Raw genomic sequence first — 25518 nt, 5'->3', positions numbered from 1 at the left:
GAGAATTGGAAGCTTCCGGGAAATATACATATATATATATATATATATATATATATATATATATATATATATATATAAGAGGTTTTTTAGCATGAATTTTAAAAATTGTTAGATTCACGTTCCGCTCGCCAACCTTACGGTGTTTACTGACTTTTTTTGTTATTTTTCTGTACGACAATTACGGAGAGCTAAAGGCGACAACTTGAGAGAATATGAGATTCTATCGAATGTCAGAATTGCTGATAAGTTAGGGTATTGCAGATGTTGGGGCAGCTCATTCTAAAATGTGGATTTTATTTCTACATGCCAATTATATAAGTAATATTGTACCACTTGATTCAAGGTCTTTTTGCCAGTTAAAAATAGTAAGAAATTTAGGAGGATTTTCATTGCGGGTTAGAAGAATCTAGGAGGATTTCAAAGTTACCCCAGGAGACTTGTGCGACAGCCATTTAGCATCACTGTTGGTGATTTAAAATCATTTCAAATATACAAAACTGCGGTTTTCAATAGAGTAGATTTAGTATTGCAATTATAGATTACGTACTGATTAAACAGGCCAAATCACCATAACCGGTGTATGCGATACTAGTATGTACAGTTCTATAAATAGTAGTACATACTTGCTTATATACTTTTGTACAGATAGTGATCGGTTTATAATAAATTATGCAAAGTTGATTGTTTGGTTAGATGTATCGTTAGATCGGGTTTAGGGATTTGGGGTTACTCAGTGATAAAGAAAATTACAAGTTTTGAAATAAATTAAATATTTTTATAGCTTTGATCTCTGATAAGCAAATTTTTACAGTTTATCAACTCATCTTATTCCCTTTTTTCATTCCTCAAATAATATTCAGCTCACTAGGAGAGGTGAAGTACGTACTACAAGGCAAAGTCCCGAATAATGGATGTGCTTGAGTATTGTATACAACCTATAGGGATGTGAAGGGGTAGGAAAGCATAAAATGGTAGAGATCGTAGGATGTACTTATAATAGGTACAATAAATAACAATTAGAAAAAGATCTCGACACAGTCTTGCCAAGGTTCCCCTTCTATAAGCCACCACCAGATCGCTCAACGCTTATTTTTTTCTTAAGTATGTCTTTCTCGTGCTGAGCTTCTTCCATTTCTGCCATCCTTGCGAATCGAGAGTAAGCTACGTGACCAGACTTGATTGCCGACATCATCTGTGTGAAACATGATTATCCAGTTATTCACAATATTGTTACATGCAATGCACCATGTAAATCAATATACTATCATGGGATACTCATGCACAAAGTAATGCAAACACCTAGTTGCTAGTCACTAGATATTAGTGGGTGGGAATTAAATTGGTTGAAAGTGCAACTTTGCAGGCATACATTAATAGAGATAAATTGTATTAGGTATAATGCGATTGAAAATGGGGGCTGTTAAAAAAAAATTGGGGTACAAATTCTTAATGAGTCGGATATTGCCGAGCGAAAGAATTAAACAGTTGTAATCATGACAAAGAGCAGCGGCGAAGGCGTCAAGTCAATTAAATTCGTAGCAATTCATACATTGACTTATACAGGATGAAAAACGAAAAAGCAAACAAAACAGAGCTGTGTAAAATCGACGCGATATGCTCATACACGCGAATTTTTCATGAGTGAAAGACAGACCTGTAGATATTCATCCAGTTCGACTTGACCGTTCATGTTAGTGTCGATTTCACGTAAGATTTCATGAAGTTCCTCACCAGGTACTTCCTTGTCGCCAAACAGCTGCAAAGAAATATTTGGCTCGTTAATGGCGAAAATCTATTTGATTACCTGCAGATAGTCCTGGAGTTCCATTTGCCCATTGTACGTCATATCGATTTCATTAAGCAGAGTATGAAGCTCTTCTGCCGACAGCATTATACCAAGACCCTGGATTTTAAGATGAAATCAACTTTAGGCTTTCAGGCGTACGTCGTAAACCAGGAGATGACCATCGCTTTTCAATTTTTGTGTAGACAGAATCTCAAGAATGATCAACCCCTAGTTTATAAATGAAGGAACAGGAATACAGCACGACATTTTGTGTAGCGCTATTCCACTCAGTGACATTTCCCCTACCTTCAACCCGCGCCGAATGTCGTTAATGGAGACATATCCTTTACGGTCCTTGTCAATGATCTGGAACCGTTTGATATACAGCTGAATCTCGTCCTTGGTAAGATTGATGGGAATCTTGTCTCGGGATGCACGATTCACCATCTGACCCATCTCGTTGGCGAGAAACTCGCTGGCCTCGCGATGCTGCCGTTGTTTCTCCTCTGCCGACCAGTTCAGCTCCTCTGCCATAATGTCAATGATGCCCGGCAGAGCTTCTTGCGCAGCCTGCACGTTCAAGAAGGCGAGCCTGAGTCTTCGCGCAATCATGTCAATTGCCGTCCTCGCGTACTCGCGCACTCCATATCGAATCTGTGATATAAAGGACATTGTGATGTAAATATACGCGTATGCGTACGAAGGTATGCATCACTTGCACAAACCTCAGCGTCGATATATGGGAACTCTGGATGTACTTTCTTGCCGATAATTGGCCACCGCTTTCCAGTTAGAGCCGCCATCTTTGCTACTGCAAACGCTCGGTCACCGTAGCTCTGCGCTAAATGCTGGGCTACTTCACATTCCAAACCAAAATCCTGCACAAGTCTGATGTACATCGTCGGTGTAAAGCCATGGGCACCCTCCAACTGCATGCCATCAGTCTGGCAACCACTTGCAGGTTTCAAATTGCACGCTGAGAAATGTTACAATACTGATAAGTAATGCTTACAATGCACAATTGACGAAACCATTCTTAATATCTGGCTATTGATGAACAAAATGATATGAGATAAGCCAATAAACCTTTAACAGCCGCGTCAACTGCTTCCATAGCCATGGCGCGATATGTAGTCCACTTTCCACCGGCAATGGTTACGAGATTCGTAGAACTGACATGGACAATGTGATTTCTTGCGAGGGATTGAGTGTTGGGCTTGTTCGGGTCTGAAACAAGGGGCCGGATACCGCTCCATGCGGAGAGCACGTCACCTCGTCGCACTTCAACGTCCGGATTTAAATAATTTTTCACTTCCTGAAGGATGAACATGATTTCATCCTCTGTGGGTCGCGGGTTGTGGGTGACTTCGCAGGGCAGGTCAGTCGTGCCAGCGATTGTCTGTTTCTGCCATGGCAGGAAGAAGATGACGCGACCATCGCTGGTGGCTGGATCCAGGAGACCCATCTGATCGGGACTGCAGTGAATCAGAAATTATAAATTGTAATCTAATTGAACTGTCCAAAACTGATGTTAATAAGTTTCATTGAAAGATTTGCACTGTCAATTTAGATATGTGATTATACCTGTAATAGCCCGGAAGAACAATGTGAACTCCCGATGAAGGACAGCAGATCTCTTTCACAGTCTGATCATCCATTTTTCGTATGTGATCTGTAAATGGGCCGGTTGCATTTATTATCGCTTTAGCCTTGACGTCCCATTCTTCACCCGTCAACTCATCTTTAAGACGTGCGCCGACTAGAACTCTTTTCCCATCCTGCATAAACGATCAATTTAAATATGTAATACACATGTGATGTCACACGAAGTGAGTCACTTGTGACGAATGTATCTTTGTCTACTAACAATGTCAAGTCCTTTGAGTAGATTTACAACGCTGACGTGGTTAGCAACTGTAGCTCCATGCCTCGCCGCAGTCAATGCAATTGCCAGGTTCATTCTAGCATCATCTTGCTGACCTGTTGAGGTAAAGCATTTCGCATTATCAACGTTATTCGAAAAACTTTAATGACACTGACAATGCAAAACTGCAACAAACCATCGTAGTAGACGATAGCTCCTGTCAACTTGTCCCCCTTCAACATGGGGAATAACTCCAGGGCATTGGACTTGCTCAGATAATACGAGGACTTGACAGTTTTGCTACCCGCCACGACGTCATACATCTTAATACCGAACCAGTAGTAAGGTATCTGCCACCACCTGCGCCATGAATCACAGATATGTTCATCTTTATGCATAATTGACATTTATAATGCGTAAAGTGAAATGAAAGGTATACGTGTAGACAGGCAGCATGATAGGTAGAGGGTGGGCAAGATGAGGGGCGCTGTGGAGCATGGAAGCACGTTCGTGTAGAGCCTCCTTGACCATCCTATACTGTTCAAAGTCCAGTTGCATGATGGCCTTCTGCAGATAGCGAACGCCTCCATGTATCAATTTGGTGCTCCTGGATGACGTGCCAGAGGCAAAGTCATCCCCCTCAATGAGAGCAGTTTTCAAACCTGTGCATTCATCAATTATAAACAATAAGGCATTGTTTATTCGACGCAGGTCTCCTTCAACCACGACGCATGCACATTCTCACCTCGGGTTGCAGCGTCTAAGGCACATCCTGCTCCAGTCGCACCTCCTCCGATTATGAGAACGTCGTAATTCTCTGACTTTAGAGACTTGATCTGAGACTCTCTTGTCGGTAAGGGTCGTTTCGGAGGCCTCGACACCTGTTGCTCAGCGAACACCTGTAAAAGAAATTTCATTTAAAAAATGCTCTATATCACAGACTAACTGCTAGGATCTAATACTTGCTTAGTAGCATTATAATACCATGTCTATAGGTGTGAGCTTATAAATAGCAATGCAAACTGCAATTACATCATACCGGCAAACACTGGTATTTAATTCTTATAGGGTCTGTGCAGTTAGTGTTATGCATAGGTATCTATGGGGCATTCCACGTCAACTCAGTCAACGGTTGACCATGACATTTTTTAATTTTACCAAGGATTTTTCTTAAGTTAGTACGACGCCTGAAAAGCTTCAAAAATATTTTCAAATTTTTTCCATCACTCGTCTTTACCCTATGATTTTTTGAACTCATCATCAACAACCAAATTGATTTTTATGAAACAAGAAAAAAATATTTGGTTCCCGAAATGAAACAATTTCACCGCAAGATTCAGAGTGGGACCGCGTTTCTTTCTATTTCTTTTATCATTAATTATATATTTTGTTTTTTTAATTTTTCTATTTTCATACCTGTCAAAAATTTAATATAAAATTGTGAGAAAAAAAATTATAAATGTATTTTAGAACCAGAGAAGCAATAAAAAAAATCAGTAATATAGTACATATTTAACAGGTGTGAAAATAGAAAAAACCATTAAAAAAATAGAAAAAATGATTTAAAAGATAGATAAAAATCGAGTCCCACTGTGAATCTTGCACGAAACTGTTTCATTTTGGAAACCGAATGTTTTTTTTCTTATTTCATAAAAATAAATTTGGGTATTTTTGAGGTGTGTTTAAAAAATTATAGGGTAAAGACGAGTGATAGAAAAAAATTGAAGTTTTTTCCCCAACTTCTCAGGGATCTTACTAACGTAGGAAAAATCTGTGGTGAAATTAAAAAATGTCATGGTCAACCGTTTACTGAATTGTCGTGGAATGCCTCCTATATATCTACTTCACATTACACCTGCACTTATTACATACAGAGGCCAGGTAGCAGAAACCCAGAGCGTTGCTAAATGATCCCAGTAGTTCCAATGAAATAGACTATAGAAATTATAGCGTTTGGCGAAAAACTATCCACAAGACTTATCGTAACAAGTTGATCAATAATATATATTCATTGCAGCATATTTCAATACGCATTGTGCATTTCAGTAAGTAAGACAGTCCACTGTGTGAGATTTCGTGACATCGTCCAACAATAAATCCAACACAGGTGATTAGGTGATTATAGCTCAGGGTCTAAACGATTTGCTAATAGCGAATCGCACGTAACGGCCGTCAAGGGTTTCACGGCATAAAATTTAAACGCTTTGCCGTGGGCGATAATCATTGAAATTGGAAAGGACGCGTAAATATGCAAAGCAATTTTGGGATAGAATTAAAATGTGCCGAAGCTGATAAATCACGAGCTTTGTACATATATAACTAACCGTGTTCGAGTCCGTGAGGAAATAATGAGAGGTGATAACACCGGCACCGACGGCACTCGCTCCGGCTGCGAGGATGAGTTTCCGCGTAGCCATTAGGTAGGATGACTCGTAACGTCGATGTTCGCTATTCAACTAATCCGCCCGTCACCTGAAACAAAAAAATCGTTTAGATCCTCGAAGTCACGTCAACTGAGCCGTCTCCTGGACGCGGATCATCTCAGTGATCCGAGAGTGCGTTATCATTGGCCGCAGAAGTTGGCTTGGCCGAGCACGTGGGATTTCGCAACTCACGCGCGCCGACACAAGCATGGCGGGTATGGCATCCAAGGTTTAACCCTTTGAGTCACACATTATTGCTCGGAGTCAACTTTCGTAACGAGATAGGATTCTATGGTTTCTGGGGTCGCTGATTGCGAATCTGAAATCAGATTTTGAAAACCCACAACGGGGGACCCAATATGGTGGATGAAAATTAAAAATTTAATAAAATCGTGTCAAAACACTCTATGCAGGGGTTTTCGGGGTCGCTGATTCGATTCGCCATACTGCATTTTAAAAATCTAATTTCAGATTCGTAATCAGCGACCCCAAAAACTTATAATGTATGTAGAACATATATATATATATACGTATATATATATATGAATATAGGGGTAACATTCTCGATAATTAATTATTTTTGCAATCAATTTGTTTGTAAAAATAATATCGCTTAACATTATATCGCAGTAATTATTCTCGACTATTAAAAAACTATAAATATACTATAAGAAATAGCAAAAAACCGCAAATATGTTTTCAAAGTTTTCTAAGTATACAAAAAATGGATGTAAAATATATGGTAGGAGTACTTACCACTATGACTCAAAGGGTTAATAGGAAACTGCGCGACGTGCACGTGCCTGCCTCTTATACGTATGCATGATAGGCATATATGTATGATACGCATCGTGGGTGTACACACATTTAGCGCACAGTTTAGCGCTAAAAATGCTTTCCCTGGCGCGTACGTGTACGTGCGACATGTAAAGGCATGCTTACCATGCGTACAGTTCGTTTTTAATTTCATGCTGGTTTGAACGGGTTTAGCCTTGGGGATTAGGAGCGTGTGAGTTCGTGCATCTGTGTTTGAGATACGCTGGATCCGACACTCACTTACGAAGATTATCAGTTACGAAATTGTATTACGTACGCACGTGAATACGTCGGGAGATTTTTTTATTTTGTCTGTATCCAACGCACTAGACGTCTTATCGTCTTATCGCATGACTCAAGATCAGCCAGTCTAGCGTTTTATTGAGGAAGAAGGATCAATAAGTTTAATCCACTTGCGTGAAGGAGACTTACGTGAGTTTGGATCAGGTGTCGAGTGACTGTTTGCACAGCTATACGACACGATCGCCCAATAATCTATTTCTTTGCATTTACTAATTGTATAGTTTATATTCTTGGGCACAGTTTCGACGACGAAAATGAAACCCAATTTATGTTTCTCATATCCACGATACTGCCTTCTAGTTATGATAAATTTCCGTAACTTTCCGAAAAACAGTCCACCAAGAAAATATCAACTCCCTGCGGATATCCGCATTGTTGATTACAAACTTGCATAATAATTATCAACGTGATATGTTTTCTTTGTGATGAGCTCATTTGGTATGAATCTTATTCCGAAAAACAATCCAGCGAACAAAGAGATTTTACTGCCTCGTTAACGAGACAATTTAACTTCTTCGTAATCTTGAATTAACAATACGTAATTCATCTCGAAGAGGGCGGAAGAATCGAAAAAAAATACTCGCAATTAGTACGTAACACGATGGCTAATATTCTTCAATTGTACCCCCCTGCAAGCTGTGTATTTATTTTGCGCGGTACTATTTATACGAAAATAGTGCACGGGGCGAGCTTGCGATTGTGCCAACAGTTTAAATGTCATATCGGATGATTAAACGCGGCGGACACAATGTGACTATAGGTACGCATGCAACACGAATACCATTGCCACATACCGCCGGCCCTGTGAATTGTGCAAAAAAATGTAACTCAACATAATGTGACGAATCGCTAAACTGCTACGAGAGTAAGAATAATCGATGGGGGACCTGATTCGAGGGATCCGCAGTTCGTCGGTGCGTTGCCCAATTCGCCGCAAATAACAACAGCGAACGTGTGTGTGCAGGTCGTGCAATTTGCGAAACACCCGACACTCCGACAAAACTGCTCATTCCGAAGCTCAGGCCGAACATATAGCATTATACGTACATGATGAATGCGTCGGCTCAGGGACAGTTGTATGGCGTTTCGTGTACCACACCCCGGAAGAACTGGCAATCCTAGGCCATTAACGAACTTATTTATATCCCTGGCGAGGAGGAAGTATTTCAGAACGAACGTCTCTTCTCACCTCCGTGTTCCCGGGGGCTGTGGAAACGACGCCGTGATACAATACACCGGGAAGAATATGCGGGTACGAATCACTGCTTGTGTCGAAATGGGAAATCGTGGTATAATACCGCGTTATGATGCTACATAGGAATCAATTGCCGCTGGACGAATGGATGAGGGTCGCTGTATCGAAGAAACCGCGTGCGCTACCTTTTTCCTAGTGGGGATTCCGCGGTTTTCTATCTTACGCAGCGGCACGATTACGTATTCCCGGAACGTACAGGACGCGAATGCATGCCTGCACGTGACTTCTTTTGACCTTGTCAGAGGAATTGGCAATGAATTTTCATAAATCGAATGGTGGCTGTGTAGTGGAGAGGGATGCAATGGTACTCACGAATGTGCAGGGGTGCGAAATCATCCAGCCCTCGTTGTTCACCGCTCTTCAAAGAAGTCGAAACACGGACTGGTAGCGGCACATTATTTTTCGCACACAGATGAAACGAACGCCTCGTCCACGTCCGGTGAATTTCTACATGTACTGACAAGCCCGCGACGGAGGTTCAATCCCTGGAAGTCCTGGCGCCACCAATACCGGCGGCAAACTAACGACGCGCCGATCGCTGCCGACGCCGCGCACGATCTGTCACAATTCCCCCTGCGCGCAGAATCCGGTCTCGCTTGAGAGGAATTTTTAATTGTACATGTAATGATCAGCATTTGTACCGCGATGAACCTGAAAACTTGATTCTGACTGTACCATTTTTTGAAGCACAGGTTCGATTTTTTGTGACAGAAACGTAATACGAAAGCATTCATATTTCTTGTATTTTTTCTGTTCTGTCGTCATACGTGAATCTGATAAAATGTATGAATTTCTTGTGCCAAATCAGGGTTCATCCATTATAATGTTTATAGGTAAAATTGACTGTATTTAAATCCATTTATTGATACAACGTTTTTTTCATTATCATATACAATAGTTTGAAGATACATACTCAGACACACCTTACTTATACAACCAGTCAAAAAAAAAATTTTCGCATATATTATATACGCACATTCACACTCAATTTCTACAGTCGCGTTCGTAACAAATTAGGTATAGGCAGTCGCTGTGTTACCCACGACAATATACCTGTGTATATTATTTTATAGTTTTTGCAAGAGCCAAATTCTACAAGGAATTATTCAGAGAGGAAGTGGACATGAAACGGGACAAGGGTAGGGCGGAAGTATAACTCGTAAAATGTACGCAAGTATAATTCGTTAATGCATCTGGAATAATTTAAATTCTTTATAATAATTAAATCTATATTGTTTACCGTTGGCGAGTTTTTTCTTTCTCAAATTAGTTACAGATTTTATACGATCAATTCATTTTATTTCGACTCAGAGTTCTTAATATCAGAGTCGATAGATTCTGGAAAAAATAAAAATAAATAAATGAAGTATATCTTAATGTTTTGATTTCATTATTATAGATCTTATGTTACACTCTACAAACGTCCGTTACCGTTAACCACTCATCACTGTCACATGTGACAAAACAAAAGAAAATAGCAAAACCGAATCAAAACAAATAAAACGAAGAGTACGGAGAAAGTATTCATGCAGACTTTGAACACAAATCGATTTTAAAAGACTTGGAATGTGCAGAGGAAATTTGTATTGCACAAAGCAGTTGTGTTCGATTAGTTGATACGAGACTAGTTGACAGTCATGTGACAACGATGAGCAATTATAGAACTTCTTTGGGGCATAACAATTCCCCAGAAATACCCAGTTTGGTTCATGAAGTACACGTCGTGCGTTCTCTACGCAGTTACCCTTGCCGACGGCCGTATGTGTACATAGTATATATATTTGAAACAACTCGGTATCGAATGTAAAAAATTTCGTTTATTCTTTTTAAATCTCTATGATAAGGGGGAAGGATAATATAATAACAACGATTGCCAAGGAAATATCCGAATAATTAAATACGCGCAGGCTTGATACTAATACGAGATTGTAAATACCGTGCCTAATATGTTGGGGTGGCCACTTACGCAATTGTACAAACTTGGGGATGCTTGGGGCAGTGTTCAAGCCACGTAAGTGTAGACTTTCCTGTAACAAATAGTGAATGTAGGGATGAACCGAAGTTTTGTTTGAGTCATGTGGGAAATATAAGAACGGTAAAAATAAAAAGAACTGTGTTATTCACCTGTCTTCCGTGCGGGCCAGATAATCACGTTCTATCAGCCCTTCGATGCGTTTCTTGATGATGACAGGTGAGGGCAGGAATCGTACTCGAAGCTGCTCCGTGACTTCCGTCACGAGAATGTTGTGCTAATTAGATTGAAACAAAGTATGAGATAACGAATACGATCGAGATTCATACATTTTATGAAGCGATCGACAGACGAATACGTACTGTCATGCGTTTGCGTGCCTTCATAATTCGCACGATCGCCGCTTCTATTTCGTGCTTTCGATCTTCGTCAACCTTGTTCCTCGTCTCTCTTCTCTCAGGCTCGGACTCTCCTTTCGCCGCAACCGTCTGGATTTTTACTCTAGAAGTTGGACAGACCCGATATGAGGCAGAAACGATCAAAGATATAATTTCAATCTCAAAACTTACCGATGAAGCTTACTGGTGAAACTATCATTGACACTGAAGCAGTGTGTTGGCTCAATCTCTTTGGTTTTGGGATGCTTGAGGAGAACTCGCTGAGTCGCCTTCCCCATTGCCAGAGATTGTAATGCTCGGACTAAATCTCGCTCAGGGATGTCAGTTTCATTCTGAATTTCCTGCGATATTAATAAACGCTGGCATCAGTAGAGATCATTTATCTTTTTACCAACTAAAATCATGGGAATGTAACAAACCTCGTAAGTGAGTCGATCTCTGTTGTTGAAGAGCATGAGTACGCACATCTGGTACGTCGATACTTGGATAATATGTTTGCGCGGATTTCCACAGCTGCTTCCCCGCTGACTTAAAAGACTGCCACTTCCGTTGCCCAATGTGGTAGATGACGAGGGAGCGTCCACGCTTCCGCCATTACTGTCTTCCTTCCGAGGCCCATGGAAAACCGCATTAAGGTCAGCCGAACCTGTGCACACGGTCAACAATGAACCATTAATTTGCCAATTCAGCTTGAACTCGATTCAACAAAGATGACTAGTAATTACCCAATTGTGGTTGTAACGTCAGTTGACGACCGCTATGCTTGGCCAAGTAGAAACATCGAAAAGCATCAAAAGCTTCTCTTGGCGCCGAGGGCACACTGCAATTCGGTGTTGCTGACTGTGTTGGCCAAAATCCTGTTGTCAGAACCCTCACGCTCAGATCAACGCCGTGTAGACTTGTCTGTGGAATTTGATAAACAATTATCCAAAAATAATTATGCCTGAGCAGTTCCACGTCAGTTTGATCATTTCAGATTTGATGTGAGAATGAAGGATTTTTTTCAACACGTTTGTAACTTACGCCAGACGTCAATACGTGTTCCTTGAACTCTTCCATTATAGTATTGCTGACAGTCATATCCTTGAACATTCCTTCCAGCTTTGATGTAAACTGGCAACCGCATTCAGTCTAAAAAATTGCACAGTTATGAGTTATTATATAGGTACGTATATACAGTGTCAGAGTCTGCGGTAACTGTTTTGAATCGAGATTTTGACCTGCCCTGAAGTCCTGCAGTAGTTGACGAAAGGTTTCTACATTCTTACGTCTTTTATAAGTAAAGTGCTAGCTTTATTAAACCATGCAGAACTCCAAGGCATGTGTCTTTGCCACTCCCTCTGCCAAATTGTCTATCACACCAATTGCAATATAGTGTTTAATCGGCTAAGAAAATCAGAGCTTCGTAAAGCATGCCCGAGACACGCGCCGTGTCTGAATTTGATCCAATACTTTGACGAATAATACTCGCATACGAGCCTGAACCGAAGGATGATTAAATTGTTGGAAGGTTTGACGGTTGGTTGCTCAGCTCGAAGCATGGTTTTCAGCATGGTTTACAAAGCGGACACTTACTTGATCCTACAATGGGATCGGGACACAGGGTGGACGGACATACTCTAGTCTAGTTTCTCTTTGTGCACTAGCCCTTCGACCTTTGAAGGAAGAACGACTCCTGGGAATCTTTGGGTGGCTCAGCGTTCAGCTTTTTCATTGCGATCAAGATGTCCACGTCCACGTTGAACGCGCCCTGTGTCTGCCAGAACTATGCCATTTAAAATTTTCACACTATCCAATGGGACAATTTACTCTAGCCTCAGTTTGCCAAAGTATGCCGAATGAAACTAGGTGTCAGCGCATCTACGAGCGCGTTTGTAAGATGCAATTATGGATCATGTACCTTTAGCTTTGAGATCATATTCTTTTCACTGTCATCGGAGACGGACTTATTCAGAAGCAACCGCTTGGCTAAATGCTGTTTATAGTATCGCTCAAAGACATCCTTCTCTTGCAGGAACCTGAAGAGAACCATTGTCTTGTCAAGTACGCCTTCGATCTCCTGCTCTGTCATCTGTAGAAAGTAACATTTCAGTTAAAACCTGCACGAAAGGATCTTCATGCCGAGCCGCATTTAACTTACCCCCTTTACACCTTTTTTTAATTTGTCATCGATAAAGAGAGAAAGATACTCAGGGCTCTTTGAATTTAGATTGAGAAAGTGTTCAAAATCCGACGCGATCATTTGCTTGAACAGTTTATCATTGTTAAATGAGTGGTGCAGGAAATGGTCGAAACGATCTTTCAAGTCCAGCAGATTTTGCACAAAGTGTATTGCGTTTGTGGTTGGCTCATGCTCTTCTTGGACCAAGGCGCGTCCTTGCTCTCTGAGGAATTGCGACACACAATCTGATACAGTGCGCAATCCGTCTGTTACTCTCGCGAATAATTTGTACATGCAACCAAGGTCTTCAGTTTTCTGGTTCTTCAACATATGCACCACACCACTGTTCTCCATCTGCAACAGCATTCATTTGAATTATTTCAAAGTTTACAAGACTTTAGAGCAATTCTGTAACACGTAACAAAGATTTGATATACATGAAGTTTACTGCTAAATTTTGTCCTCACCTCAACGATGGTTCTCATGTGTATTTTAATCAACTCTTCTTCCACCACTTTGACTATCCTTGGCTCTGTGGATTCGTCCAGATAGTGCTTCGCCCGTTCTGACTCTTCAAGAATTCTAGCTTCAACTTTCTTTATGTAGACTGAGGCGCTGTTCTCGCCAAGGAACTTTTGCGACTCCATCTGTTGAATATTCGTTAAACACGATTGATTGAAAATTAACAGGACAATTGATATGGTTTTGTGAAAATAAAAGTAAAACTTGCCCTGTAAAATTCAGCGCTCTGTTGTAAGAAAGGCCTCTCGAAATCCTCTTCGTAAACTTGGCGACAGTTTATACCGAGCAGCATTAGCATTTGACATGCATTCTTTATCGCGATTCGATCAACGACCTCCCCCCTTCTCTCTCTCGCTACCATGCCCAGGAGCGTTTCGCGTAGATGATCCCTTACGCAGCCATACCTGACTACCTGAAATGAATAACGATTCGTCAAAAAGGATTTGTACAGATGTAGCGAAAGCAATGGTTTCAATCGATGTGTTACCTGATCCCTGAATATGATTAGGCCCAAGTTGTAGACGTTGTCGACATCATGCTGTTGCACATAAACCCTATCCATGTACATTAGTATATCCCTGATCATAACCATAGAGGTCTGATGATCGTTCCAAGCCTGATTCAGTGTCTGGAGAAAATTGTTGTGAAGGGAGCGTAGCACGTCTTCCCGAACTTTCGACTCCAGGTGCTGCGTAACAACTTCTTTCAACCCGGTGTACAAACGCTCGCCATGCTTGTGAAGGACCATGGTGTATGCATTTCGGTACAGCTCCTCAAAACTCAGGCCGGAGTTGTTTTTCTTTTGTATTTCTTGTATGGCGTTCTTCAACAGTGCCCAAATGCTCTCCACATATTTCTCGTCCATGGTCATCTAAAAACAGAGCATCTAGGTGTGAGAATAAAAAATCAACACTGATTTGGCAAACTAATAGGCAGTGTCCCTCACAAGGGTGTCGACGATCACAAGGGAGCTCGGATTCCCTGATCGAAACAGCCCTGAGATAGTAGCTATTTCACTGAGTGCTCCACACATAATTTGTGAAGTTGGTTTTTCTAACTGACCACGTTCCATGGTTGGATTTTTATCCAATCCTTCTCTGTGTGGTGACCGCTCAATCACTTTCTTTAACCTATTGTTTTATGTGTCGATCGGCATAGTCGCCATATCAAGAACGCTCAAAATTAACCTTGACTTCTCAATATAGCATCAGCAAAGACGTGATTACTGCTGTCACTAACTTGGAGTTTCTACATCCAGGCCTAGTCCTTTGAACAGGCAATCTATCAGCCTATTGATAGTTTCAGTGATTTGTAAGACTTTAGACTTGAAAATTTGGCGAAAGTAGCGTTTGTCGGGGTGAGAAATTTCGTTTTTGGATTTGTAGGGAAAAAAAAGTGAAAGGCATACTCCTTTCCATTGTCTTTACGACTGCTAAGGCAACTGTCTTGAATTTGGGGGGGGGGGGGGGGGGGGGGGTGAGAATGGGAAAAAAAACACATTAGGTTCGTTCACCAAACCAGTGCACCTTTCGTAGGCTGCTGTGGTTTGGCTATCTTGATACAATATACAAAGGGGCCGAAAGTGAAAGCTGATCAAATATATTATATTGTTATATGGTTTTAGTCGATGTGAGCTAGGTTAAAGGGGTCGGGAAAGAGGAGGTGGGGAGGATGACGGGTGGACATATTTCCATTTAAATGACAGTGCGTGAAATCCGACGGACCCGAGCGTCGAGCCTCGAGGATCGTGACAATATGAAAACTGCCCGAGTCGAAAGGCGAGGCGAGGCGAGGCGAGGAGCAGCGAGTTTTTCCTCCTTTGAATCAAATGGGCATGCATATTCGTCGATGAGGGAAATAAGATACGTGAGAAATCTTCTTACCGGAAACGCGCGTATCCGCATTTTTTCTCTCTTGTGGGTCGCACCGCTCTTCATCATTTTCAGTAGTAAAAAATCTCCTCAAGGGTCTTCGTTCAGCTTGACACTTCGGTATTATTACTACCAACACTATAAAATCGAGTCAGCGAAAATCTCGATCTCCGTACGCACATTTACAAAGCTTTAACGGTGTCATTCACGCATCGAGGCCAGGGGCGGGCGCAGGGGCGACGTGTATTTCGCAATGGTGGGTTCGAGGAATAATATCGACGCTCGCTCGACGGTGAGAAACAACGGGGAACGAGCGACCAGTCAATGTCGGTTATTTGCAGGAAAACAAGGCATCTGAAATTACCCGTTATCGCGGGACTGTGTGGTGGGTAGTGGTAGATATAAAATGGAGTCGCGCCACCAAAACACAGAATTTATTTTATAGGGTTATTTAAACGCGTCTGCCTCACGTCGTCGGTCTTTAACAAGCACGTCTCTTCCTCGTTAGTTCTCTTTGTGCTTTTCTTTCCTTTTTACCTCCGCCTTAATTAATCTCACTTCAATGGAATGACGCACATATTCCCACAGATCGAGGCATACCGAATTTTAACCGTGTATCAGACGATCTATTTTCCTAATTATTCCGCGACGATGACGACGGGCTGCCGGAGGAGGAGGAGAAGGCGATGAAGCGAGCACGGAGCGCGAATAACTAATCGAGCGTTGTGGGCTGCGTTCGATTCACGCGGTACTATAAATACACATTTTTATCACGATGTAATGGAACGTAACATAAAACTGTAACAAAATACGCGATTACCACGCATAATTGTATACACAAAATATCGCACTTGTCGAATAATCCTATTCCGTTGAATAATTAGGCTGCATTTCATTACCGACTACCGGAACTACATCTCTCCAACCCCCATGGTAAAGAAGTTCCCGTACAGCTGACTAGGAGCCCTTTGTTCCGATAGTTAGATGGCAAAGAGGTTTTTTTGAACGTAACCTAACCTAAAACTATAATAAAATACGCGTTTACCACGCTAGATGCATACCACGGTATATCGCACTCGATGAATTATCCAATTCCATTAAACGATAAAGCTGCATTTCGTCACTGACTGCCGATACTACAGCTCTATAGCATCCATGGTGAGGAAATTCCAATACAGCTGTCTAGAAGCCTTCTGTTCGGATAGTTAGATGGCTAGGAGGGTTTTTGATACTGCAATACCTCTCGCTCTCGGTGACGCAATTTCTTAGGAATTATCATGATGCACTACACTGGTCTCGTAATACAATGACTTTGTCCCTTCAAAACTATTCGTCCAAAGCCGATAGTTCGGAAGTAAATGCTTCATAATTTTTTTCAGTGCTTAAACGAACGCTGTATTTTCGGCGCATTTACGGCTCACTCATCGATCACCAATTTGTTGAAATCAATCTTTCATTACAATGAACTAGCAAGTAACCGATTACCGATAATTTAAATATAGCTGGAAAAGAACTGCGTTTTATGCCAACATTCAAGTTGTGGAGTTACGTAAAGTATACGCAATTCAAGTATCCAACTTGATCTTTGACCATGGCTACTCAGGAAGTCTTGAAGTTATATAATTTGAATACAGTGTAGCTGTAGAGCGAGGTTTCATATCAGTCCACAGCTATCTCGAACGAATACGAGACTATAGATAATCCAACAATATTCGCACATGCAGGTTTTTACAGTTCCTGTAAATGAGGCAATCAAATGGTAAAATCATTGTAAAACATATTTATAAAACCTTTTGTTTATACATTGAAAACCAGACGAAAATCATTCATTTGACTTATAGGTTTACAAAAATATTTCACAGGCTAAAGGTTCCTGTAATAACAATGGCATTTTCATACTTAAGAATACTTGAGTGTTGTGCTATTAACGCATGTATTGTCTAAAAAAAAAAAAAAAAAACAACTATTTTCCTCATCCAATAAACACCCCTCGAAGGTTTAAACTGAAAAAATTGGCAATACATTCTGGAATAAATGAAGCAGCAGCCCTTTCCTGGCCTCAAAGCTTCGACCTCCGGATATCGGGAAACATGTATGTTTGCAGTCACGCCTTGGCCAGCTCCTTCTTTAAATTGTCAGCGAGCTTGTCCATAAACTCGAACGTCTCAAGATAGTCTGACCTTTTGACATTGTTCATGCCCTTGATGCAGATTGCCAAATCTTTGGTCATACTTCCAGCCTCGATCGTATCAATGCAGACTTTCTCCAGAGTCTCTGCGAATTTCTTCAACTGGTTGTTGTTGTCCAGCTTAGCACGGTGTAGTAGGCCCCTTGTCCAAGCAAAGATTGAGGCAATCGGATTGGTCGATGTCTCTTTACCCAGTTGATATTGGCGGTAATGCCGAGTGACTGTTCCATGCGCAGCCTCAGCCTCCACCGTCTTGCCATCAGGGCAGAGAAGCACAGAGGTCATCAGGCCTAGAGAGCCATAACCTTGAGCAACGGAATCTGACTGAACGTCTCCGTCGTAGTTCTTGCAGGCCCAGACAAAGCCACCCTCGGATTTCATAGCGTAGGCAACCATGTCGTCAATGAGCCGATGCTCGTACCAGATATTCTTTGCTTCGAACTTGGAACGGTACTCAGCCTCGTAAATCTCCTGGAAAATGTCCTTAAATCTGCCATCATATTTTTTCAGGATGGTGTTTTTGGTCGAAAGATAGAGCGGGTAGGTCCGAGCCAAAGCATACTGGAAAGAGCTGTGGGCAAAGTCACGGATGCTCTCGTCGGTGTTGAACTGGGCCTGAGCGATGCCAGCCCCCTTGAACTGGTAGACAGTGTGCTGGATTTTGTCGCCTGACTCACCTGTCCAGGTAATTTCCAGTTTACCGGCACCTGGTACCACAAAGTCTGTGGCCTTGTACTGGTCAGCATGGGCGTGACGGCCGATAATAATGGGTTGATTCCAACCAGTCACCAGCCGCGGAATATTCTTGCAGATTATAGCTTCCCTGAAGACAGTGCCGCCCAGTATATTCCTGATAGTGCCGTTGGGGCTCTTCCACATCTGTTTCAACTTGAACTCCTTGACTCGATTTTCGTCCGGAGTTATCGTCGCACACTTTATGCCCACGTTATATTTCTTTACAGCCTCCGCGCAGTCCACCGTCACCTGGTCATTAGTTGCGTCCCGGTTCTCCATACCCAGATCATAAACGTGCAACTCAATATCCAGGAACGGGAGTATCAATTTGTTCTTGATAGAGTCCCAGATGATACGAGTCATCTCATCTCCAAGAATGTCAACGACGGGTCCAGCCTGTTGGAAAAATGCTGTTTCTTTAAGTATTTTCATAAGAAACTGCTGAACATCTTATTTACAACAATTTCATTGTACAATCTAACCATGAACGGAAATTCCGAGAAATAATCAAACTATCAATCAATTGATTATTACGGCTTATATCGCGTGAGATAATGATCGCTGTGATATCCACATTGTAGTAGGAATCTTATCATTCGAAACTTATCAGCTTTCACTCGACCTCGAGCTTGTTTTCTATTTAAGTGAAACAATCGACATTCCACGGCAAACGATCGGTCGACTAAATGTGGGGGGGAGGAGAGGGGATCGACCTCTGCACAGTGCACCATAATGTGCACTATCATCCAAGGTGGTTTGGAACGGGGTTCTAATCATGCAATAAATACGGAATACTTCGGAACACGAACGCTGCGAACAATAAAGTTCCCCGAAAGGTGAATCGCAAGTGTCTCATGATTTGAAGTGCCTACTCTCAGTCGCGGCATTAGTATAGAAACTGGTTAAAACGGATACGCGACGATCGCGACCGGCCGAATGAGGCTCGAATGTTTTTTAAACTGCAGGAAGATGAATCGGCTAACAGGGCGACGCCTCGGGGGAGTGTGATGGATCAGGGTGAGATATGTACATTCATAGATACCTTGATCTTAGCCATAGCGATTGACGTGGAGCTGAAGTTTTTCGATGTCTGTGTCGTCCACGTAAGGTTTCGTCTGCGCGATGCGTCGAATGAGGAGTTTCGGTCGAGCAGAGCGACGGACGACGTACTGCAGCGAAGTAATCGAGCCGCACTGTCCACGGCGGCACTCGGTCCTAACAGGCGAGTCAAGGAACGGAACATGGCGCCTGTTATTGTTATTATTACCGGATTATACGACTAGGGGATAGGATGAGTACGTGTACGGAACGGGTTGCGTACCGCGTATCGAACGATCCTAGAGTTGCACCGTCACTGGTCCCGTCGACCGGGTTCCCGAGATGTGTTATCTCTCGCGGAAAGTTGTGTACCCCAGGGACCTTTGGACGCGCTCCCCGGGTCCGAAGAGTACAATAAACCAACGGTTTATTGTCATTGACGGGTCAATTGATGCCACCCCTACATAAAATTGATAGCGAATTCTAGACGTTAACAGTATTGCTGACACGCGCCATTCTTTTAACGGGAGTCGGTTACGCAATCGATTGCCGCCTAGAGCGGCCAGCCGTCGAGTCAATCGGCCGAAGCCTGAGAGGCAATGTAACAGCGGCGGCATCCGCCATAAAATATCGGACTAATAACAGCTGCCCTCTAGACTATCTACATAATTACGGTTCGCAATATTTTTTCATTTTGCCCCGAAATATCCGAAATATGTACTGCACATGCATTAAAGGTAGTGTGTGGTGTTATTTAAAAGGCGGGCTGAATTAGCAATTTCTATGAGGGTCATGCGTGATAATAACGTCTTGTTAATGCCTCAGAATAAATGAGATATTTATTTTCGAAGTCAAAACAAGGATGAAACTACGACATTTGCTACACTGATATGTAATGATATTTATGTCTCATTTGTAAACCACTGACCTCTACTTGTATGCTAGAGATCAGTGATGTAAACTCAGTGGTTTACTACAGAAAATTATACCGCGACTTCACAGAGTTCGGCCATTTTCAGCACTCATTAGCTAGAGGAGCTAGAGAGTAAATTTGAGACCAAACAATAGGAGAGTGGATTACAGCGCCACGGTGAACAAACGATAAATGATATCTCCAGATTTCCAAGTTTTGTCAGTTGGCTACATTGAAGTCTGAGCAGGCAGAAAACAAGAGCAGAAAAATACATCGCGCTGCATCGCGCTGGCTACCGCGTTGTATTTTAGACTATCGCCACACGTCAAACCACAGGTTTTGTGTGTTGACAGGTGACACTTCCTCGCAAGGACAATTTTGATACCCGGCTCCCCAGTGCTTACGTTAAATTTTACCATTCTGCAATATACAAACATCCGCTAGATTATTTGAAGATGTTGTCGATGGAGAGAATACCTGAGCAAATCGGTTATTTGGTATTAAAAGAGGACGGGGCGGTACTCACGGTATGACAACGCGATACAAGTCGAGAGCTTCATCGTTGTTTACTTTTGTTTTTTTTTCAATGCTGTCATTTCAGTCGGGTGGAGAGCTGGAAAACGACGAGAGAATTGCAAACATTATCATGAGCCTGATCACTCTGACCGACACGATCGATCCCAAGGCGTTTGCGTCCGATGAAACATTCAACAAAATATCCATAACCTACGAAGATCACTGCTACGTCATATGCCTGTCAAACAAGAAGGTTCACATTGTTAAGAAGAAGATAACCGCGTTGACCTCATCTCAAGAACAGCAGCAGCAGCACCTGCCAGTGATTGCCTGATGAGTCAAATATTGCTTATCGAAGTAATTACAAGGAACATATGTTAAGTTGAAATATAAAAATGAGACATGTAATAAAGCAAAGATCGCAAATGTGAACGGTAGCAAGTTTCCTAGCTTTTTTGCTAGTGGTTCTGTTCATTGCACCTAATCGACTAATTATAGATGTAGTTGGACACCGAGGGTGATTCTTCGGTTTTTAGGCAGTCTGCGCCATCTATGAGCTTAGCGAAACGTCTATGACTGAACAAAGATGCTGAAATCTGCGCGAATATTTTTTAATTGTCACGAATATGCATATGTACGCATGCATAAATGTGTGTAGTTATAATCGGTAATAATACGCGTGGGAAATATAACCCGTTAAACAATGATCGGTAGTATTGTTTTGATGTAAACAAATGGCCACCATCAAGGTAACCGAACAAAAGGTGATTTTATGTGGCGAATACGGGGTCGGGAAAAGTTCGATATTTAGGCGATTCGCGAACAATACCTTCGTCTCAAACAATGATAGAAAATCGACCTTGGGACTTGACAATATCAACAAACAGTACACCATTGACGAAAAAACGATTCGCGTAAGTAGCACATTTGCCTGTTATGTTCAGTTATTTTCACGCGTGCAAGTGCAGCTTTAAATTTGTTGTGTCGGACAAGTATACTCATTTGCACCTGTCAATTTTGGCTAATTTTCTACAACGTTGAGGGTGGTCCTGACTTTTCAGCTGCAGTTATGGGACACAGGAGGAATGGAGAGGGTTGCCTCTATAACATCCAGCTACTACAAATTTGCAGAGGCGGCAATATTGGTCTTTTCGCTTGACAATCCGACCTCCTTTCACCTCCTCTCACAGCACCTTCTTGACATTGTAACTTACGCGGAAAACGCTAAGATATTCCTTTGCGGGAACAAGAGCGACTTGGAAAGCGTTGATCCTCAGGTCACAGATGTGGAAATGGAACAATTCTGGTGAGAGAAATAATCTAATCACATCGTAATTATATGTTAAGAATTAAAGCAATAAGTTCATTGACAGTCGTAACTTTTGTTTCCCAGTGAACAGTGTCACAATTTGATATCGGCGACGTACAAAACATCGTGTAAAACGGGGCATGGGGTTGATGAAATGTTTGAAGATATTGCACGCCATTTGGTCGAGGCAAACAGATCGCGTATGGAACTGCACGATATGGACAAGGACCACTTCAAAATCACAAGTTCCGACGAAATCGACGAGCCATCCTGCTTGTGCTAATTTTGATTCAGCTTTTAATGCCCAGAACACGTTTCTCTAGTCAACTCAAGAGGAAACGGATTTCAATTTAAAAATGCATGATTTATGTCATGACAAACGCTGGCTGAGCATATATTAATATTATAATAATTTATTGACGGAGGATGAATGATGTGTGGCGATTTGATAAATTTTCAAAATAAAAATTTATTCATTTATCATAAACTCTTATACTACTATGCAGCGAATGCAATGCTGAAATCTGGAAACTTGAAATCTCACTAAGCTAGTCATAATTTACTATGTATCACTTAACAAATAATCCGTGTACAAAGCCCTTTTTGAGTAGGAACTGTTCAGTGCTGCGTCCATTTGATTGACTTGATATCGATACCCTCTTGTACCATTTCCCACAGTGGACTGGCAGGAGGAAGAGAAAACAGAATTATATCAATTTTACAAGCAAACAAAACTTTTGCTAGAGTTTCAATTTTGACATCGAGCGCATAAAACACATACCTCATCTCTCTGAGTCGAATAACGTGGCGTATGATGTTATGCGCTGTGTAATCGACTTCTTCACGAGTTGTGAAACGACCAATTCCAAACCTGAAATGCACAGTAATTTGCCATTGTCAGCATTTATATGTCAGATATCCTAGTTTGCAAAAATTGTACATTCACGCCTACCTTATACTGGAATGTGCCAGGTCTTCGGCAGCTCCAATGGCACGTAAGACGTAGCTTGGCTCTAGACTGGCGCTCGTGCAAGCTGAGCCGCTGCTCAACGCCACATCTTTCAAAGCCATCAGCAATGACTCTCCCTCGACAAAAGCAAAAGAGAGATTCACACAGCCAGGATACCAGGCAACTTCATCACCATTACGCACCACATTCGTTAAACTGCACATTATTTTTTGTATCAAATGCTGGGAAAGATCTTCTATATACTTGTGGTCATACTGTAAACGTGGAGAAGAACACAAGTGTTAATCCAGATCATTTTCAGTTAAAATTGAAGATAATACTTAACACCAGATACTATCAAACTGACGTAAAAATGTGATTTCTTTTGAAATCAGAGACTGATGAAATTCCTGGAAATTTTCTGAAATTTCCTTGTAAAATAATAATCTCATGAGATTTTCAGGTTTTCCCAATTTTCTGTAATGTTGGACACTTTACAGTGAAGCATATGGAAAGTTGAGAAAGTGTTGTACTAACCGCCATTTCCTTTTGTGCGAGCTCGCAAGCAGCCCCCAGCCCAACCACCAGAGGTGCTGGCACCGTTCCACTTCTCATGCCTCTTTCCTGACCCCCGCCACTTTGAAGGGCTTCGACACGAACCCTTGGCCTACGCCTGACGTAGAGTGCTCCTATGCCTGAAACATTAGTTGAGATGCATGGATATTTTGAAAAATTTCTCGACCTCTTTATGCACTACCTTTTGGCCCGTACAACTTATGACCACTGATCGACATGAGATCTATGTTCATCGCGTTCACGTCGATCGGAATTTTTCCTACAGCTTGCGCAGCATCTGTGTGAAAGAAAACTTTCTTCCTTCTGCAATATCAACAAATATGATAATCTGTTCACTGCTCAATACTTAACGCTTTTATCTTTGTCTTGTTCTGAAACTTGAAATATATTTTACAGTATAACAACCTGCATAGAGCTCCAATCTCTGCAATTGGCTGTTGGACACCAATCTCGTTGTTCACAGTCATTATCGAAACAAGTGATGTGTCAGGCCTCAGAGCAGCTTCAAGTTGGTCAATGTCGATTAATCCATTGGGTTTGACAGGCAGGTATGTGACATCGAATCCTTCAGCTTGCAAAGCTCTGCAGGAGTCCAAAACGCACTTGTGTTCCTATGTAAAAAGAACAAGTTGAGAGACCTCAATACTTCTCATCAAATGCCCGTGGCTTCATACTTCATTATGCTTTACAAATATTTCCATTCTGGTCTCCAATTAATTTTATTTCAAGCATGCAATATATTTGAAACGGAATGTAATCACAAAATTAGAAACAAACTACGTAAGCCAACATCAATGATTAGTTCACAGTGAAAACATTATCAAATGGAGCATCAACTTCAACTAGTTTACATCGTATCCAATTATCCTTTTCAACTCACAGTTTGTGTCGTTACAACATGCTTTTTCTTTTCCTTGTAAAATCTAGCCACACCCTTGACAGATATATTATTGCACTCCGTGGCCCCAGACGTGAATATAATTTCCTTTGGATCAGCTCCTATCAGATCAGCAACTTGCTGCAAGAGAAATTGAAAGAGGATAGAATATGAAGCACTTAGAGAAAACGAGATCCTTACTAACTTTCCGACCACGCTCAACAGCTGCCTCTGTTTCCCATCCATACATGTGAGTCCTGGAATGCGGATTGCCGTAGTATGTTGTCATGTACGGCATCATCTGGTCCAGCACACGTGGGTCCTGAAATGAGCATCGACGTATCAGTTGACACCCAGATGTACTAATACTGATTAAAACAAGTTAGCGAAGTTTAGCAATTGAAATTTTTCCAAACAAACCGTTATTAAAACAAAATACGTTTATACAATCACAAGTGTGAGATTAAGAATAATTTTAGTTCCGTTCGAGAGGTGGATAATTACCAATGGTGTAGTGGCCTGGGCATCCAGATACAAGGGCCGACCCTCCGCTGGACCCTTTTTGTACTCATCACTGATGGGAGCTGGAAAAAAACGATTTTTAACAAGTAGTTAGGCGCAATTGCATAATTTGTAGTAAAATCTTTCGTTTACTAGTTCAGCGTACATTCGAATTCTTTGACAGCCGCGTAGTGTCGCTTGGGCGACGAAATCACTTCGTTGACGTGGTGATCACGCGCAAGAGGCACGAGTCGTTTCCACAAACGAAACATTCTTCCGTTTAATCGGCCTTCTTCAGTCGTGCGACATTTACTCAATCAGTTGGCCGGTCGCGCGCTCAAAAAAAGAAGGAATTTGGGTTAGGAATCTCGATGCGAAGGCAGAGGAAACTGTGCGGATCTAATCAAGATCTTGAATCTCGAGAGTCGAGAGCTAGGCGTACGCAGGATCACCGATCAATTGGTGCCGCGACGAAAAGAGATTAGTTGGAATCAAGTGAAGTGAAGTGCGGTTAACCTAAAAGAGCGTCAGTAACCCTGATAGAA

The 25518-nt window shown here is 41.8% G+C and overlaps 6 protein-coding genes across 10 annotated transcripts; 2 read left to right on the top strand and 4 right to left on the bottom strand.

Annotated features, from left to right (window-relative positions):
• Positions 1-753: 753 nt before the first annotated feature.
• On the bottom strand, positions 754-8977 carry LOC124304320 (glycerol-3-phosphate dehydrogenase, mitochondrial). 3 transcript variants are annotated; one of them, XM_046762355.1, is made up of 12 exons: positions 8760-8977; positions 5975-6122; positions 4396-4549; positions 4090-4312; positions 3847-4010; positions 3654-3766; positions 3371-3564; positions 2873-3261; positions 2512-2762; positions 2093-2440; positions 1805-1903; positions 754-1192 (listed from the first exon to the last, which is right to left on the bottom strand). In XM_046762355.1, the coding sequence occupies exons 2-12, from the start codon at positions 6065-6067 to the stop codon at positions 1058-1060; spliced, it is 2163 nt and encodes a 720-aa protein (XP_046618311.1). In that variant the 5' UTR covers positions 6068-6122; positions 8760-8977; the 3' UTR covers positions 754-1057. The 3 variants fall into 3 exon arrangements, with proteins under 3 accessions (XP_046618311.1, XP_046618309.1, XP_046618310.1); XM_046762353.1 differs by lacking the exon at positions 1805-1903 and adding an exon at positions 1655-1756 and having other exon boundaries at positions 8760-8975; XM_046762354.1 differs by lacking the exons at positions 1805-1903; positions 8760-8977 and adding exons at positions 1655-1756; positions 8240-8461.
• A 314-nt stretch (positions 8978-9291) lies between these two features.
• On the bottom strand, positions 9292-16077 carry LOC124304319 (cullin-3-A). 3 transcript variants are annotated; one of them, XM_046762351.1, is made up of 14 exons: positions 14447-14587; positions 13988-14371; positions 13709-13912; positions 13446-13625; positions 12958-13332; positions 12718-12888; positions 11841-11948; positions 11543-11720; positions 11237-11463; positions 10989-11158; positions 10782-10920; positions 10572-10696; positions 10414-10474; positions 9292-9785 (listed from the first exon to the last, which is right to left on the bottom strand). In XM_046762351.1, the coding sequence occupies exons 1-13, from the start codon at positions 14570-14572 to the stop codon at positions 10450-10452; spliced, it is 2412 nt and encodes an 803-aa protein (XP_046618307.1). In that variant the 5' UTR covers positions 14573-14587; the 3' UTR covers positions 9292-9785; positions 10414-10449. The 3 variants fall into 3 exon arrangements, with proteins under 3 accessions (XP_046618307.1, XP_046618308.1, XP_046618306.1); XM_046762352.1 differs by lacking the exon at positions 14447-14587 and adding an exon at positions 15384-16077 and having other exon boundaries at positions 9292-10474; XM_046762350.1 differs by having other exon boundaries at positions 9292-10474.
• Positions 16078-17136: 1059 nt separating this feature from the next.
• LOC124306482 (isocitrate dehydrogenase [NADP] cytoplasmic) lies at positions 17137-19793 on the bottom strand. The gene is made up of 2 exons (XM_046767263.1): positions 19337-19793; positions 17137-18690 (listed from the first exon to the last, which is right to left on the bottom strand). Exons 1-2 carry the CDS (start codon positions 19535-19537, stop codon positions 17476-17478), a joined length of 1416 nt encoding a protein of 471 aa, XP_046623219.1. The 5' UTR covers positions 19538-19793; the 3' UTR covers positions 17137-17475.
• Positions 19794-20469: 676 nt separating this feature from the next.
• LOC124306485 (ragulator complex protein LAMTOR4 homolog) lies at positions 20470-21193 on the top strand. The gene is made up of 2 exons (XM_046767266.1): positions 20470-20772; positions 20847-21193. The coding sequence occupies exons 1-2, from the start codon at positions 20701-20703 to the stop codon at positions 21093-21095; spliced, it is 321 nt and encodes a 106-aa protein (XP_046623222.1). The 5' UTR covers positions 20470-20700; the 3' UTR covers positions 21096-21193.
• A 122-nt stretch (positions 21194-21315) lies between these two features.
• LOC124306484 (GTP-binding protein YPT6) lies at positions 21316-22557 on the top strand. Its single transcript, XM_046767265.1, has 3 exons — positions 21316-21675; positions 21823-22067; positions 22155-22557. The coding sequence occupies exons 1-3, from the start codon at positions 21496-21498 to the stop codon at positions 22351-22353; spliced, it is 624 nt and encodes a 207-aa protein (XP_046623221.1). The 5' UTR covers positions 21316-21495; the 3' UTR covers positions 22354-22557.
• On the bottom strand, positions 22520-25275 carry LOC124306483 (cysteine desulfurase, mitochondrial). Its single transcript, XM_046767264.1, has 10 exons — positions 25140-25275; positions 24977-25056; positions 24678-24794; positions 24476-24613; positions 24001-24206; positions 23777-23898; positions 23557-23714; positions 23023-23294; positions 22852-22941; positions 22520-22752 (listed from the first exon to the last, which is right to left on the bottom strand). Exons 1-10 carry the CDS (start codon positions 25243-25245, stop codon positions 22689-22691), a joined length of 1353 nt encoding a protein of 450 aa, XP_046623220.1. The 5' UTR covers positions 25246-25275; the 3' UTR covers positions 22520-22688.
• Between the last annotated feature and the right edge of the window lie 243 nt (positions 25276-25518).

This window comes from Neodiprion virginianus, chromosome 5 (assembly GCF_021901495.1).
Source record: "Neodiprion virginianus isolate iyNeoVirg1 chromosome 5, iyNeoVirg1.1, whole genome shotgun sequence".
In the NCBI taxonomy this organism is placed as follows: domain Eukaryota; kingdom Metazoa; phylum Arthropoda; class Insecta; order Hymenoptera; family Diprionidae; genus Neodiprion; species Neodiprion virginianus.
Note: the sequence above shows the minus strand (reverse complement) of the source record. Positions and strands in the feature narration are given on the sequence as shown.

What these genes read in the sequence shown, in the direction of transcription:
- LOC124306484 (XM_046767265.1), top strand. Translation starts at nt 21,496, where the DNA reads ATGGCCACCATCAAGGTAACCGAACAAAAGGTGATTTTATGTGGCGAA. An exon ending in TTGACGAAAAAACGATTCGC is followed by an intron (nt 21,676 to 21,822) that starts GTAAGTAGCACA and finishes CTGACTTTTCAG; the next exon opens with CTGCAGTTATGGGACACAGG. An exon ending in GTGGAAATGGAACAATTCTG is followed by an intron (nt 22,068 to 22,154) that starts GTGAGAGAAATA and finishes TTTGTTTCCCAG; the next exon opens with TGAACAGTGTCACAATTTGA.
- LOC124306485 (XM_046767266.1), top strand. Translation starts at nt 20,701, where the DNA reads ATGTTGTCGATGGAGAGAATACCTGAGCAAATCGGTTATTTGGTATTA. An exon ending in AGGACGGGGCGGTACTCACG is followed by an intron (nt 20,773 to 20,846) that starts GTATGACAACGC and finishes CTGTCATTTCAG; the next exon opens with TCGGGTGGAGAGCTGGAAAA.
- LOC124306483 (XM_046767264.1), bottom strand. Translation starts at nt 25,245, where the DNA reads ATGTTTCGTTTGTGGAAACGACTCGTGCCTCTTGCGCGTGATCACCAC. An exon ending in ATGTTGTAACGACACAAACT is followed by an intron (nt 24,207 to 24,475) that starts GTGAGTTGAAAA and finishes CTTTTTACATAG; the next exon opens with GAACACAAGTGCGTTTTGGA. An exon ending in ATTCGACTCAGAGAGATGAG is followed by an intron (nt 22,753 to 22,851) that starts GTATGTGTTTTA and finishes TCCTCCTGCCAG; the next exon opens with TCCACTGTGGGAAATGGTAC.
- LOC124304319 (XM_046762350.1), bottom strand. Translation starts at nt 14,572, where the DNA reads ATGGAACGTGGTCAGTTAGAAAAACCAACTTCACAAATTATGTGTGGA. An exon ending in ATATGATCTCAAAGCTAAAG is followed by an intron (nt 11,949 to 12,717) that starts GTACATGATCCA and finishes GCAATTTTTTAG; the next exon opens with ACTGAATGCGGTTGCCAGTT. An exon ending in GACGTTACAACCACAATTGG is followed by an intron (nt 11,464 to 11,542) that starts GTAATTACTAGT and finishes CCGTGTGCACAG; the next exon opens with GTTCGGCTGACCTTAATGCG.
- LOC124306482 (XM_046767263.1), bottom strand. Translation starts at nt 19,537, where the DNA reads ATGTTCCGTTCCTTGACTCGCCTGTTAGGACCGAGTGCCGCCGTGGAC. An exon ending in TCGCTATGGCTAAGATCAAG is followed by an intron (nt 18,691 to 19,336) that starts GTATCTATGAAT and finishes TTTTTCCAACAG; the next exon opens with GCTGGACCCGTCGTTGACAT.
- LOC124304320 (XM_046762353.1), bottom strand. Translation starts at nt 6,067, where the DNA reads ATGGCTACGCGGAAACTCATCCTCGCAGCCGGAGCGAGTGCCGTCGGT. An exon ending in TCCCATATATCGACGCTGAG is followed by an intron (nt 2,441 to 2,511) that starts GTTTGTGCAAGT and finishes TTTATATCACAG; the next exon opens with ATTCGATATGGAGTGCGCGA. An exon ending in ACATTCGGCGCGGGTTGAAG is followed by an intron (nt 1,757 to 2,092) that starts GTAGGGGAAATG and finishes ATTTCTTTGCAG; the next exon opens with CTGTTTGGCGACAAGGAAGT.